We start from the raw sequence: 15,555 nt of genomic DNA, 5'->3' as shown, positions 1-15,555 counted from the left end.
CATGAAGGGTTGAGTTGGCCCTGCATAATCCATAATTAAATATGTAGGTAGAGTCTTGAAGAGACCTCACTGATTAAACTATACATTATATGGGACCAGCCAATCTCTTCCTGCTGCAGAAGTTCTCTGGGGTTGGACCTTCTTAACTAACCTTTAGTGAATACCACCTGAAATGTTTGCTAAGTTGTAGAAGAGTATACATTCAAATGTTCTTTGGGCATAAATACATTTTGAGCTAAAAAAGTATAGGTGAAAAGGTAATTTTTAACCATGATGCTTTTAACTGACTTCTTAACACTACTAAACAAAATTATCATTGCCAATCCCCATGGTCACTTTGTATAGATATTTCCAAGACTTTCATTCTGCAAATTTGGTATCTTTTTTAAATAATAATATGGATCTAGAAATGTAAAGTTACATAAAACCGCAATAGACCATAATGAGTGGCCTGAATTATTATTAGAATTTCATAAATTGACACTAATTATAGATTGATTTACTTATTCAAAAAAGTAATATCATACAGCATTATTAAATACCGGTATATTTTTTTTACCAGTTTAGTAAAAACAAATAATAAAATAAATTTACCACTATAAATGCATGAGGCTTAAATAAATGTGTTTTGTGTGTTGAATTTCTTAATCATACTTTGTTGTACATTGTCTCTAGCCATTCACCACTCAAATGATTACCACACATATTTTCTCTGTATTTCTGCAGCATTACCATGATAAATATAAATAATTATACTTAATATTAATCGCAAAAGTGTTTAAGAAAATGAAAGTGTACATTTTTTCATTTCATCGTTATTAGTAAAACTTGTCATTTTTATTAACCATCTTTTATGTATATCACAAACTGCTTTAAAAATTAATTAATAATGCGGATTATTTATGCATATAATACATGTTAGGGGGAATTCTAAATAGTTTGCATAATTGAAACAAAATATCTAAATATGGGTAGTAAATCACGTCACCACCGATGATCGCTGAGAGCCCATTAAAAATGCTCAAACATGGTGCACTTGAGAGGATTTTATTACTAAATGCTTGCAATTAACCATTGCAAACCCCTCTGGAGTGAACATGCAAGACTCAATTGACAATACAGTTTATGTTGTGTCTAGTATTCCTGTCGTGGTTAAATTAAAGGAATGTGACATCTACATGAGGCAGAGCTATTTGAAGTAACTGTCAATCTTTGTAATCAAAGGATGGTCTCATTGCAACCAATTAGATCCTTTATCATGCTTAGTAAGATTAAAAAGTCCTACTGAGTTCAAACATTGTCATTCTTGAACTGCAACCTCCAGAGGACAGTCTGGTTACGGGTACCTAGCACAAAACATCAACTGCTAGGACTGAAAATTTCCCTTTACGGGATCCTTAAAGATGCCTCAGTTAACTGAATGTTCATACTATGAGGTAAGGAGAAATGGAATTCATTTGGTTGAAATGTTTGTAATATTAAGGTCTCAGTAACATATTATACATTGTACATATAAGTCATATTAGGTTCTACTATAAATACCACATGCCAAAGGGTTGGATCAAAGTATTGGCATACTGTCTAATTAGTGCAGGATATAAGTAATTGTGAAATAAAATGCATTGGAACATTTTCTCAGATTTTAAAAATGAAGTGTTTTAGTTATTGTCTTTATGTTAAGTTTACTGTTTGTATAAAGGCTGTTGTATTATTAGAAACTGCAGTGCATCACCAATCTAGGGATGTAGTTTCAAAGCCCTCATATGAACTTGTATAACTCACTGAGATATAAACATTATATCACGTTGACAAGTTTACTTACAGAAATTGTATAGAAATAAAAACATGTTTTCACTCATAGATTGATCTTCTGTAACCATTTATATTACAGGTTCAGACACATCTTGATAACCCAACAAAGTACCATATACAACAAACACAAAGACAGCAAGTAAAACAGTACCTAACCCTTGGAACAAAATGTTCTGCACAGGCTATTGCATATTCCCATTCACACTGTGGTCAACCCACAGGAGTCAACCCAGAGATAAGGAATGGACACATGTCTCCTTCTACAGAGAATTGCACTATTGATGGTTCGGTTACCAAGTTATTAGCTCTGGGAGCCGGACGAGAAAATGAGGTATTGAATTTTATATTTAATCACTTAAATTTAATTATTAGTATTAGTTCAGGTTCTTGGAACTCATACTTTTTCCCATTAAGTTGCAATTATGAGTTATACACTGTATATACTAGATGTATTATAAAACATATTGGACACACATATCTTCTTAGATGTGTAAATGGCAGGTTTCTAATGGGATATTGGGTTGAATTAGATATTTAGATAAACAATATTGATACACATGCAAATTTTCCCTTTTGCCATCCTCTTTTATTGTTGTGCTACACTTTTGCTTCACTACAATGTCTATTTCCTTGTTTCTTGTCCATATAACTCACCTTTCCTATTTTACACATCTTCCAATAATAATGCTCCATGACACTCTCGTTATGTATGTGACTGTGAAAAATTTTTTTTAATACAATGCGCTTGTTTTTAGGTAAAACAAAGTTGACATGTAGCCTTGACACCAAGTGTGCACATTTTAGCAAGATGACCAGTCACTTTTCTTTCAAAATTAGAACTTTTAGCAAATTTTCAATATATTTTTCTGCTTTTGGCAGTGTATTAAACTTGAACTTTACTAACTTTGCTTGTCACTCGGACAGTGGGCCAAGTATAATCTATTTTCACCAATCATTTTATCAGCCTCACCCACTGTGACATCATGCAGGCATGTATACTAAAGAACTGGATCTCAAGGGAAATTGTGGGAAAAAGAAGAGAGCTGTCTTACATAAATGTGATTTAAATATTATTTACAAGCGGAATTTCATATTCTAGGACTTGATACATGACTTCTTGTTATTCATATATCAACAAAAAGTTACATCACGCCTGTTTTTAATGTTTAGTTGCGGATCAGAAATTAAATTGATTATGAATTATAAATATATATATTTTTAAAAATATATATAACAATACATTGCTACCATTTAAATTTCTATTGTGTAACAATTTCCTTAGTTTATTGTTATTATTTCATTACAAAAATGACATATTTCTTATATATATATATATATATATATATATATATATATATATATATATATCTCTTTTGGATACTTTTGCATTGTAAACTAGCATGACTTTGGTATTTATGAATATGGTTTATGTAATTACCCTCACTTTTGTTTCCAGAAATATTACTTGTATACTTTTATACTTGTATACCTGCAGACACAAATAATTAATCTAAATACTTAAGTGCAATTCATATTGGTATTCCTTAAATTCTGTTTCTTTTTTAACAGATGGAAGATGTTATTGAGGACATCATTAGTCTGGAATCAAGTTTTAATGATGATGGATTAAACTGTACAGAACAGACATTATTGATGCCAAGTGGTGTAAGTGGACAATAGATTGATTATAGAACATCAAACTGTTGCAAATATTTGTTAATCTCAAAGAAAAAGATAAAAAGTAAAACACGTGTATTATTCTAAAAAAGGGATATGATTTATTGCTTAAGTGGTTTCCAAACCTTACAGTAAATTATATGTTTTAGCAGACTAACTGCACATAATTATTACATATGTTGTAGGTAAAGTAGAGACTTAAGTAATCTTCAGTTACATTTACACCATACAACTTTTTTTTAATCAAATTAATTCTGCCTTCTTCCTGTGTTCCTTGGTACCACTTCCTTTTTAGGCCTGGACCCATATTTATATCAAAGTCTACAATGGGTGGTGTTGGCAGTGGACCTGCCGGGGCAGTGTACAGTATATGCTATTAATTGTGATCAGGCAGGGGCAGTCTACAGTGTGTGTCTACATATGTGCTTTTGGTTTTGACTGTACTTAATGTGAATATTAAAGGTTATTGTAGATGGTCTTACAATGGGTATATCCTATAGATTTGTAATGAATTCAAAAGTTCACATCTCACCTGAAAACATAAACAGAATCTATTGATATGAGAGGGGGCATATTTATTTACTTATTTTTAATTTGTGTTAAATCAATAATACATTTATGTGTTTTAAACTGCTGGCAGCATTTTATAAATTAAGTAAATTACTTTGGTCCAAAATATGTTGCCAGTTTTGTTAATTTATTAAAGCAATGAATTAGCTGTGAACTGTGTAAATAAGATTTGGAGGTTACGAAAGATATGAACCTGCCTCCCCCTCTGTATGCATTACCTCTGCCATTATAGAATGTACGGAGTGTGTACACATTTCTTACAAGGGCACTGCAGAGACTGAAGTAAGCAAACATTAACATAAAAATCTGCCTAGCAAAGTAAAAACCATCTTAAAAACAAGGATACAGAGTAAAGCAGTGTCAAAGTTCATTTCACTGCTTACTTCTGCTCTTTAAATGGAAACATCTATAACAAGCATTTAAACCTACTTTTGAACCTGCTAAAGAGTAAGGTAAGGATCAATTTCTTTTTTAATTTAAAATTATGTATTGAAATCATTAGTGGGACGTACAATATTTTTCACTCTCAAAATCCAAAGTTAAAACATGCTTTTGTAGTATATTTTGGGAGTGATTGGAATATTTGCCCTTGGTTTCAGTTTTTACAAGTTAATACAAATCATATCTGTTTATTGTTAAAAAAACCCCAAAACACTCTTTATTTCTGTTCTTAACTGTTTATTTTTAAGTGTTAAAGCAGGAGAATTTTAAATTGTTTTTAATGATTCAATATTGAGTATTATATATAAAATATATTTAATTATTAAAAGCGCATATCGGTCGGTATATTTTAAAATAAAATGTTTCTTAGGGACAGATTATAATCAGGGGCTCATTCATGTTTCTGCATTAACAGTGCCGTTCCACCTACTCTGCTGAAATTTAAATTTGAAACATCTAAATACCCAAACTGTCTCAAGAAATCAATGTCCAGTCATTTAAAATATTGATTTATTCATTATTTTGCCAAAAACACATAAATGCGACACAAAACCAGGCAAATATAGGTTGTTGCCATAATTTTTTTTTACTTAACGTCAGTTTTTTTATGTGTTTAAACCTATGTTAGAAAATATAAAATAACAGAACTGCTAATGTTACATTATGTAACATAACACAGGGTACAATGAATCTTTTGTGTAAGTGGAACAGCACTTATGATCTGACATTTCTGGCCTGGTTATATTTGCCTTTGTATAAAAGCATCCAATGCAAACATTTTCTACAGATAATGCTAAGAACATTATTAAGAGGTAAAAATAAATTTGCTACACTTTGCAAACTGTTTTGAACATTTTGATCTTGGAAATCTCCTTTGGTAAAAATGTGTGAATGAAACACATGACACGGGCAACTTTTTCACATACTATTAGGCAACTCAGTGCAGTGGTGAAAGAAATGATCTAACTTATCCACCGCAACAAGAAGTAGTCTGCAGCATTTTGAATGAGGTCGTGACCTCATATTGGCATATTAATATATATATAAATATATATATACATTCACACACATACACACTCAAATGTATGTGGACACCAGATTATCATACCTATAGGAGCTTCTTGGACATCACATTCCAAAACCATGGGCATTGATATGGAGTTCCCCCCCTTTTGTGGCTATAACAGCCTACACTCTTCTGGGAAGGTATTTCACAAAATCTTGGAGTGTGTCTGAAAGAATTTGTGCTAAATCAGCTAAAAGAGCAATTATGAATTAAGGTGCTGATGTTAGATGAGAAGGCCTGGCTCACAATCAGTGTTCCAATTCACCTAAAAGGTGTTCAGTGGGGTTAAGGTCAGGGGTCTACGCAAGCAGAACAAACTTGTGAACCATGTCTTTTTGGACCTTAACTTTGCTTACAGGGGCACAGCAGTGTTGGAACAAGAACTCTGTAGTGAGTGATGATACAAAGGACAGGTGATTCTTATCCACTACAGGCTTCAGCACTCTGCGGCCCTGCTCTGTGAGTGTGTGTGGTGTGCTGCTTTGTGGCTGAGCTGTTACTCCTAGATGCTTCCACTTCACAGTAATAGGATTTACAGTGGACAGGGGGGGGAATGTAGCAGGGCAGAAATTTCACATGCTGACTTGTGGCAAATGTAGCATCCTATGGTGGTGCCAAGTTTAAAGTTAGTGAGCTCCTCAGAATGATCCCTTCTACTGACAATGTTTGTCTATGAGATGGCATGTCTATATGCTTGATTGTGTACACCACAATGGAGGTTGCTGAAAATCAGTAATTAGGAGGGTTGTCCATGTACTTTCGGTCATATAGATTAATACAAAAGAATGCATGATTTTGTATGTAACGAGTAGGCATTACCTACAATGGAGCCATGCAAATCTCTAGGAATTTTATTCTGTAGGTTTATGTTACATTATTTGTCTCAAAAATAATATGTTAAATACGTTTTAACTAAAATATATCCACGCCAAAATATTAATTAAAAAAAAAGAAATTGATAAATCAATGAATGGATGCTGAAAATTCTATTTCTGAAGATACATTTATCCCAGTTTTTGCAAAGCATTGCGATTCACAATGCAAACTCAATTTTTCAGTCTTCAACGGCTGCAAACAGCTTTGATATCCTAGCTTAAATATAGGCATCTAATTTAAAAAAGCATTAAACTACTTGGTTAAAGCAGGGATACTCAGAATTCCTGGCCTGTTTTATGGGGCATACAAACACTAGCTTGACATTACTGTTAACAATGGTCCTGATTTTAGCAGATGTTCTATCTGCTCTTAGGCTTTTGTTTTAATCAGGGAGGCTAATTATGCACTTTGTATATTGTTACTATGCTCAGGCCATCATCAGAACTTTTCAAGCCCAGTATCAACCCAGTGTCAATCATCAAAGCCCACTTCTTTTTACTAATTTTACATATAAAAACACCTTATATGGCTTATCCTGTTTTACAGATAAAAGCCCATTAAACCATATTTTCATATGCCTTCAATTCTACACCCTGACACCCATGTTAGATGTGACTACCTTGAAAGAAAAGCATTAATATTCAAAGTATGGATGTGGGTAGGTGGGTGGAATTAGTTTGGAGCTGGGGTGTCTAGGGCTTCTCTGGGGCTGGAAGTTACATTGTTATACTGGCTGGACCCCCTAATAGGTGCGCTGACTATTCTCTACCTTTTTTTTTTTTCAAAAATGTTCCCTACCTACAAAGCCATTAGAAAAAAATATATTTTTACAGTGTAAGGAGATGGTAGTGACCCTCTTTCCTATAGGCTCCTAGAATATAAATTTGGTGCTATATGCTTTAGACGCAAATGCTATAGAATTGAATCCATAATTCTTTTTAAACTGCACCTTAGAAACACGTAGAGTTATTAAGTATATATAATCATTCTTTTATTTCCAAAATGTATCTCACTCTCAGGCTTCAGGTTAATATTAGTGCTTTTTCATAACTCCAGCTGTATTTCCTTCTATCATAATTATTTCCACTTTTTCAGCACTTTTCATTCTCACTTCTTTAGATAAACTTTGCTGTAATCAATCATCACCACAGTGCTGCTATCTGTTTTCAAGGCTCTAGGTAGTCGTGTGTAATTTGCACCTATACAAAACTTCTCCCTTGTGATTTTTCACTACTGTGCTAATTGTATGCAGTCCTTACTGCCCAGTTTCTTATGTCACTTTTTCTTTATTTAGCTATGACTAAGGCAGAACAGTCTTATCCAAGAATTATAAAGCACGTCCTTCTCCTCTTCATTCTTATTTTTCAGCTTCCACTACAAAGTAACCTTTTGGATGTTTACAACAGTGACCAAGGCATTTCGGGCTCCAACATGGGACTTTCCAATACTTCTTGTCCAACCGGTATAGGTGTGAAAAGGGAAGTTACAGGTAATGTTTTTAAAATTATATACTTTTTGTATGAATGAATTTAACTTTACTAATAAATTAATGTGCATTAAGATTTACTTACATCACCAACCTCATGTATAGTGTATAGTTAAATTTGTTATAGTTACCTCACCAACAAAACTATGCAAGGCCAAGCTGGTTTTCAGGTCTGGCCCTTCATGACAAACAAAGAATCTGATGAATTTATATCACAGTTCTCCTGCAGAGAATTCTGCTTTAGAGAAAAAACCCGTTACGAAAGACTCATAAACAACATAACTACACCGCATTTAAGGCAAACTATTCTGGGAATACATTTTGAAGACATTGTTGATATGATAAAGGCTTTTTACCATTTTCTTCCTATAATTCTGTAGAATACCTTAGTTTCACAATTATATCAGAAATGACTACCCATTTCTTTTCAGTACTAAACATTTCTTTAGAGCGAAACACTTCCTAACAAATCAATGGCTCATGTCTTTTGGAATGTATTCTATTTTAGTATAACCAGGGCAAGGAGAGTCAGACATGTTTACACTGTACTTAGTTTGGACCCTTTTAGAAAACAATTCTGGCCCTGTAATCTATATGAATATCATGTATTTCTGAAATCAAATTATTTTGGGAAACACATGATTCTTTCAAATGCTGGCACAAGATCAACTGCATAAATGATCTCCTATTAAATTTGTTTCAAGTTAGAACAAACGGCTGTTTTTAGGCTAACAGAAAATCCATTCAGTAAGTGACTGACTATATTAGTATTTGTCAATGGCAGTGAAATTAAACATATGGCAATTTCACTAAAAACATTTGAAAAAAGTCAATAGGTTTTTGATTATGATGTCATTCATAATAATGTTAATATATTGATAATGGTTCCGTTTGGTTAGATTTAAGGGACATCCTTACCACTCTATCTGGGGAAACTATATTATATATATATATATATATATATATATATATATTAGAGTGGGAGGCATCTGTGACATCACATGCATTTTAGTAGGGTTTGGGTTTGTTAACGTGTCAATAGATAAGGGCAACACACTGACAGGGCACCAATATTTAACATTAATTTTACTTTTTTCTGTAACTGATTAGCAGCATTGTCTATTTTACATTGAATGCCCGTGCATTTAAATGTAAACAAGAGAGTTTCCTCTTTATAATAGTCTTGGGTATAGAAAGGGTTAACATGAGCCTGAAAATGTAGGGTTAAGATGAGTTGAAGCACTTAGACTGTAAAAGGAGGCTTGGAATGTTTCAACATTTCTACGTGAAAAGTAATATTAAAAAAAATTACGTGACTTTTCAAATGAGGCATCAACGTATTCTGCAGTGGTGCAATACAGGCAAAACCAAATTTGAAAATGGGCTCTTCAAAAAAAAAAAAAAAGCTTGCAGTATAGACATTGCGTGATTCATTCACAACAATACAAGCAAATAATTGTAAATTAGTCATTTTAAAGGACACTGTAATCTAATACAGGAATGGCCACTGTTAAATACTGTTTCATAGATAGTATAGCGTTTTAATGAACATACCTGGACTTGTAATACATTTCTATTTAGTTTTATCAGATCAATATTCCTTAAAAAAATGGCAGTTATGCAGCCTGATATCCTTTTATGGTCTGCTTCATGTTGCTCTGTTATACATATACCAAAAATAAAAAAGATATTTTCAGAAACAGTTTAGCTTATAGGATGTGTTTTAATAGTTACAATTTATTGTGATAATTGTCTTATTTTTTATTGGAAACAGATACAAGAGCCATGGCAAAGGAAAGGCAAAAGAAGGACAATCATAACCTCAGTAAGTATCTTCTGTGGGTATACTAGGTTTCACAACATTAAATGTGAGTCCATCTAGGTAGTTGTCTATCCCTTTCATGTTAAATGTATACTAGAGTAGTCCCCAGTTGCCTCAGCAACTACACCAACTAGCACCAGCTAATTACATGTATGCAAAATTGCATGCTGTAAAATGCATTAGGGGGCCATGGAACATGGACTAATATGCATTAAAAATATTTAAAAAACTGTTCCTTGAAGCAGATTTTCTTTCCTCTTTTTACCATTTCTGCCCGACTTCCCTTTCTTCTCTATCTTTGGGGCTATCCCAAGGGTAGGTGACCCACTGTGGGGCCATGATGAATGCATGGGCTCTAGGCAGCTGCCCCCGTATGCTCTGCCTTAAAAGGGCACTGAAATGTTAATGTCTTATTGTTATTGTCAGGATACCAGTTAGGATGCCATCCTGAAATTTTTGTAGCAGCAGGGACATCTCTGTGCTGCTGCAAGGAAGATCAGACTAATCTAGTCTAATGGCATTGCTAGCTAACTGTCAACAGATCAGGTATATCGGTGCTCGGTAAGCACCTGTACAACACTTTAATAGGGATACCAGATCACACAATTGGGCATTCCTTTCTGTTAGGTGTTAGACACCCACCATAAGGTCCCTGGAGGAGACAAGAGACACAGGAGATCTCTGATTGCTCCCCCTGGCGGAGTGCATGGTAGATCCTTTTTCCATGAAATGGTAAAAAGCAAAAAAAAAAACTTTTTTTTTTAAAAGGTGAGATATAGATAAAAAAGGAAAATAAACAAACTATATCATGAGCTCACCATATATCACTCTGACATCACTGACATCCATAAGATATAAGAGAGTCTTTCCGCACTCTGGCCAACTCGGCCTCCCAGGCCTGAGAGGACCACGAGGCACAGTCTCCCGTCAGCTTGTCCTCCCTCGATGATGGCGCGCCAGCACAGCTCCCCCCACAGCACCCCTACACATCGGAGATAATGCAACTATTCTCCTCAGCTCCTTGGAGGACGGATTTCTCCACGCTGATCCTTGAGCTGAAACAGGTGGTGCGGGACCTCTTACAGTCCAGAGGTAACCCGTCAAGCCCCCGAGAGACATTGTCTGTCATTTCACCGACTTCACGCATAAGGAGGCCATTATGGCCCAGGCGCGGGAAGTGCGCTTGTGGCCCCTTGCGGGGTCACTCTGTTACCTTCTACCAGGACATCTTGGATCTTATCCTGCAGGTGAGACGCGCCCTGTGACCATTGACATCCGAGTTGCAGAGGCTGCGCATCCCGTACCGCTGGGGTGACCTCCCTCACCCTGTAATATTACCATGAGGTCCCGGATCTCCTACTGGCACTCCTACTGGCGCTCTCGGACCTTCGCCTCCCCGACTGGACTCTCATGGGCCTGAAGCTGGAAGATGGGCCCTCTCGGCCTCCACTCCCGCTACGACCTTGACCTGCTTCATGCGCTAGAACAGGAACCGGCCAGCCAGATAACAACATTATGCCGGATCCCATGCCTTTCCCTTGTACGAGAAACGTTGAGGAATAATGATTCCGAATAGATACTGCATGTTCTACCTGCTACACACCTTTTCCCCCTTTTTTTCTTGAGCTCTGAGAATCTACAAGAGGCTGGACTACACGCCACTGTGTCCTGTTGACACCTGCTGCGCCTTGCACCCACACCATGCCATTCAAGTCATCTGTTCTGTGCATAGCTCGGGGCTATCCCTAGTTCTTTCGTTGCCCTCTATCACAAATCACTACGGGTGTTCTGGTACTCCACAGAATGCTAAACAGATATCCAGCCGGGATATAACCTTGCACCTACATCTCCGTCTGCTCTATGCGTAAACTATACCTCGACCCTTCTCCACTGCATTGATAATTTCCTGGAGGGACCCATGCCATGCCTCTTCTGGCATGGTTTCAAGCCTTGCTCTTAAGGCTGGTCTCTTGTCACTTCGCCCCTCCGCACTATATATGCACTCGCAAGTTCATTCCCACATCCCCTCTTCCTTTGCCCCAATCGTTACTCTTAGGGCAGGTATCACTGGCTGCAGTTCATCTCTAGCTCTCGAATACGCCCTCATAGGAGATAGCGGACACAGGACTCCTTCGACGTCCCTACTTTTGCCCCTCCTATAATTATATATTTTTTCACTTTTTCCCTGCCTCTTTCCCTTCTCCTTCCTTCCCTCTGTTCCCTTACCTTCCTCACCCCCCCACCTACATCCCCCCTCACCGGCCATAGGCTGTTCTGCCATACACACTGCTGTCATACAAAAATGTGCACCTGATATGATTATTGTATGTTCCGACTGTAAGCACTGTTGATTTATTATATGGTCGCTTGGGCATGCTGTGCTTGGTGCCTTTGCACCGGCGTTTTATTCGTGGCTGGGTCTTCCCCCTCCTTCCCTTTATTTTCCTTTCTGTATCCCTTATACTTAAATGCTCAATAAACATTGATTTACCCTAAAAAAAAGAACAGAACTGAATAACAAGATAAAATATAAAGTCTGGAAAATAGATCTGGAAATATTTAGTATATACATAAACTTACTTTTACAAAAACAAATAATAATTTATAACTTATGTTTTGTCAACAGTTGAACGACGTAGACGATATAATATTAACTACAGGATTAAAGAACTTGGCACACTGATACCAAAGTCAAATGATCCGTAAGTCTATTTTTAGTTCTTAGCATTCAATACATGTGGATTTTTTTCAGCTAAGTTTGCCAGTGTGCATCCAACCTGTACAATAGTCACAAACTGGTTCACAATCTTAAAAAGACAAAAAAATCCTAAACTCTATTATATTTGGAGCGTTTGTTGAAATTATCCATTTATTTAATCTGTGCAGAAATTACTGTGGTGATGAGTAAACCAACAGATATTTCATAATTACAAAAGATTCTAAACAAAACCCTTTTTATTATATTGCCTCTAGGAGCCTTTAACAGTATTTGTGGACTTCTGTGAACATACGTAGCATACCACATAAAATAAAAAGAATATTTGCTGGAAACGTATTCATACTGTACATTTGCTCATGAACTGCAGCAACTCCGGGAAAATATGATAAAATAACTGAGAGGACATTGGAGTCATAATATACATTAGTATTCAGAATTTGGATTTTTTTTTAAACAATGAAATTCTCCACCCACTTCTCATGAGATTCACATTCAGAGAAAAGCGTGTTTAAAATAAAATGCAGTTTGAAGTGCTTAGTAATGTACATTTCCTACTCCATTAATGTATAAGTACTGCACATTGATTTTAATCTTAGACTTAATAATAAAAGCAATTTTCACTTAAAAAAAAACCTGTAATGGTGGAATCATGATAATACATTTAGCACTCTTGCAAAAAAAGTCTTTCTATCGGTTTCTTTTGACACATTTTCATTCTAGGATCAATTTTTCTGTATATGGCCTTCTTAACTATTCTATTAAAATTTCCATTCAGAAGCAATAATATCTAAGAGTGAATAATAGCCATGTAAATCATTATTTCAGTTTAATGTAAAAGATTTTGTAAGTTCTTATGAATTCTGCTGATGTGCACAATTGTGAAAAGGTTATTTCTCCATTTTGCAGTGATATGCGCTGGAACAAAGGAACTATTTTAAAAGCTTCGGTAGAATACATCAAGTGGCTCCAAAAAGAACAACAAAGGGGAAGAGAATTAGAACACAGGCAGAAAAAATTAGAACAAGCCAACAGACGATTGCTGCTTCGTATTCAGGTTGGTTAAAGTTAACGATAAACCACACATTTTCTTATCTGGCTATATCACTTATTTATCATTAACCATCTGTAGCTTCTAAAATGTATTTTTAACTGATTTTATAGATCACTCAGATGAATATATTCTGATATGATTAAGTTCTAGAAAACATGCACAGCTTCATAGTGTGAACACTGGCAATTGCTAGTAACCCTTGTTACATTTTTTTTCATTATTAGAAGATTACACTATGTTTTCTTGAAAAAATTATTTAATTTTCACAGGAACGCAGGTAGGCAATGGATATGTACAAAACAAAACATAAGAGGAATATAAATTATATATATAAATTCATACAAGGTGTGAACAATAACAGTATATAAGTTGTGCTATGCACTAGTTATAATGTCCTGTTCAGCACTGGGAATTATAAAGGAATTATGTAAATCACTAACTAATAATTGTTGAGCTGTGAGCTGTATGTACTCCACATGGTATTAACTAAAGCCTAGATCAGAGGTGTCCAGCTTCTAAATCTGGAGGCCACAGACCTACTTCTGATTACAAGTTTGTTTCAACAAAGTACCATAAGGGATGGAGCCCTTGTTCAACCAACATTGCACCCATAGATAAATTTCATGCATATTTATTTATAAAAGCCTTGTATAATACTGATAGGTACTACCCCCATAGTCAGTGCATTTCTAGAACGTTACAGCTTACATTGTGAAGAATGTCTTTCTATGTTAGAGTTGGAATTGTGACTGTATTACATTGCAGCTTATTGTTATTTGTTCTGTGCATTGACTAATTTCCCCTGCAGAGATCATATACAGACCTCCTGATCATTTTAACTCCTTCACAACAAAGCCCGTACATGCTCACAATGCATTGTCGTTAATGGGTTTAAGGACAACCCATTGTCCTTAAGAGGTTAATAGTATGGTATTTCCAATTCAATCAACTGCTAAAATGGTTCAGTTTAACATCTGCTTCAGTTTTATTGGTCATTAGGTCAAATGTTTATCTCTGTTTTCATTTTAAATAAATCAACTGATTCCCCATTGAAATTTATTGTTTACTAACTATTATATTTTTTTACTTACTTTTGATTCTTCTTACCCTATAGGAACTTGAAATCCAGGCCCGGGCTAATGGTCTTCCAATACCAGCCTTATGTACAGTAGAACTAGCATCACAAGTCATCAAACAACAATCCTACGGAGAAGATATTTCAGAAGACTACTCTCATCAGATTCCTTTGTCACTTGGACACAACACTGACCTGTGTGATGGATCCAATGCCTTCTCTGATCCACTTTCACACTTCACAGATTTATCATTCAGTGCTGCTTTAAAAGAACAAATATTAGAAGAGTTTTCTCCTTTTGGAACAGACCCCTTCTTGTCTGCAACATCACCTGACCTTTCGAAAGGAAGCAGCAGAAGAAGCAGTTTCAGCACAGATGATGATGATCTTTGAGGAAAACATCAATATCAAAGAAACACAAATGTATTTAAATCATTTTTGTGATTATAAGAAGGCTATAATTATTTTTTTCGTGAAAAATGTAACAGTTCTGTACATTTTGATTAGTTTAACATCCTATATGATATGGGTTTAAAAACTGCAATCATGTCAAAAAATCACTGAAACCTAGACTTTCATAAGTCTCTAATAGCAGCTAAGAGGGAAATGTAGCATCATTAAATTGTTCACCATGCACATCTAAATTGTCTTTCATGACAAATTAAGCTCAGCCAAACCAGGCTTGTTTGGCTTGTTGAGCCTTGGTTGTTACCAACCAGTCTTGCCCACCAGACCGCATCTGTGTGGGGCATACAAAGATCAAAGTACTGGAAAAGAGTAGGCATTGAAGGCAGCATGTCTCAGCTGCTATTTACTCCTCTCCCAAGCCAGTTGCTGGACTTTAGTGAGAGATGTCAGAAGTATTGGTCTAGACCTTTTTGGGACAAAAATCTATTTAGTCTGTACATATTCAAAAGTATACATATTTTCCTTTTGTTAATTTAGTTGACATTTTATTAC

The 15,555-nt window shown here is 35.4% G+C and overlaps 1 protein-coding gene across 1 annotated transcript; it reads left to right on the top strand.

The window, feature by feature from the left end:
* Positions 1-1,403: 1,403 nt before the first annotated feature.
* Positions 1,404-14,988, top strand: LOC149302794 (transcription factor EC-like). Its single transcript, XM_089482043.1, has 8 exons — positions 1,404-1,436; positions 1,892-2,143; positions 3,382-3,477; positions 7,811-7,931; positions 9,703-9,753; positions 12,377-12,452; positions 13,376-13,523; positions 14,635-14,988. The coding sequence occupies exons 1-8, from the start codon at positions 1,404-1,406 to the stop codon at positions 14,986-14,988; spliced, it is 1,131 nt and encodes a 376-aa protein (XP_089338169.1).
* The last annotated feature ends 567 nt before the right edge of the window (positions 14,989-15,555 follow it).

Source organism: Sceloporus occidentalis, unplaced genomic scaffold (assembly GCF_023333645.1).
Source record: "Sceloporus occidentalis isolate IW3139 unplaced genomic scaffold, rSceOcc1.0.p SCAF_17, whole genome shotgun sequence".
Classification (NCBI taxonomy): domain Eukaryota; kingdom Metazoa; phylum Chordata; class Lepidosauria; order Squamata; family Phrynosomatidae; genus Sceloporus; species Sceloporus occidentalis.
This window is presented reverse-complemented; position numbering and strand designations above follow the sequence as displayed.

Bases quoted from the DNA above. Each gene is read 5' to 3' on its own strand.
- LOC149302794 (XM_089482043.1), top strand. From the start codon at position 1,404: ATGCCTCAGTTAACTGAATGTTCATACTATGAG. The intron at 1,437-1,891 runs GTAAGGAGAAAT...TTTATATTACAG, and splicing joins CTGAATGTTCATACTATGAG to GTTCAGACACATCTTGATAA. The intron at 3,478-7,810 runs GTAAGTGGACAA...CTTATTTTTCAG, and splicing joins CATTATTGATGCCAAGTGGT to CTTCCACTACAAAGTAACCT.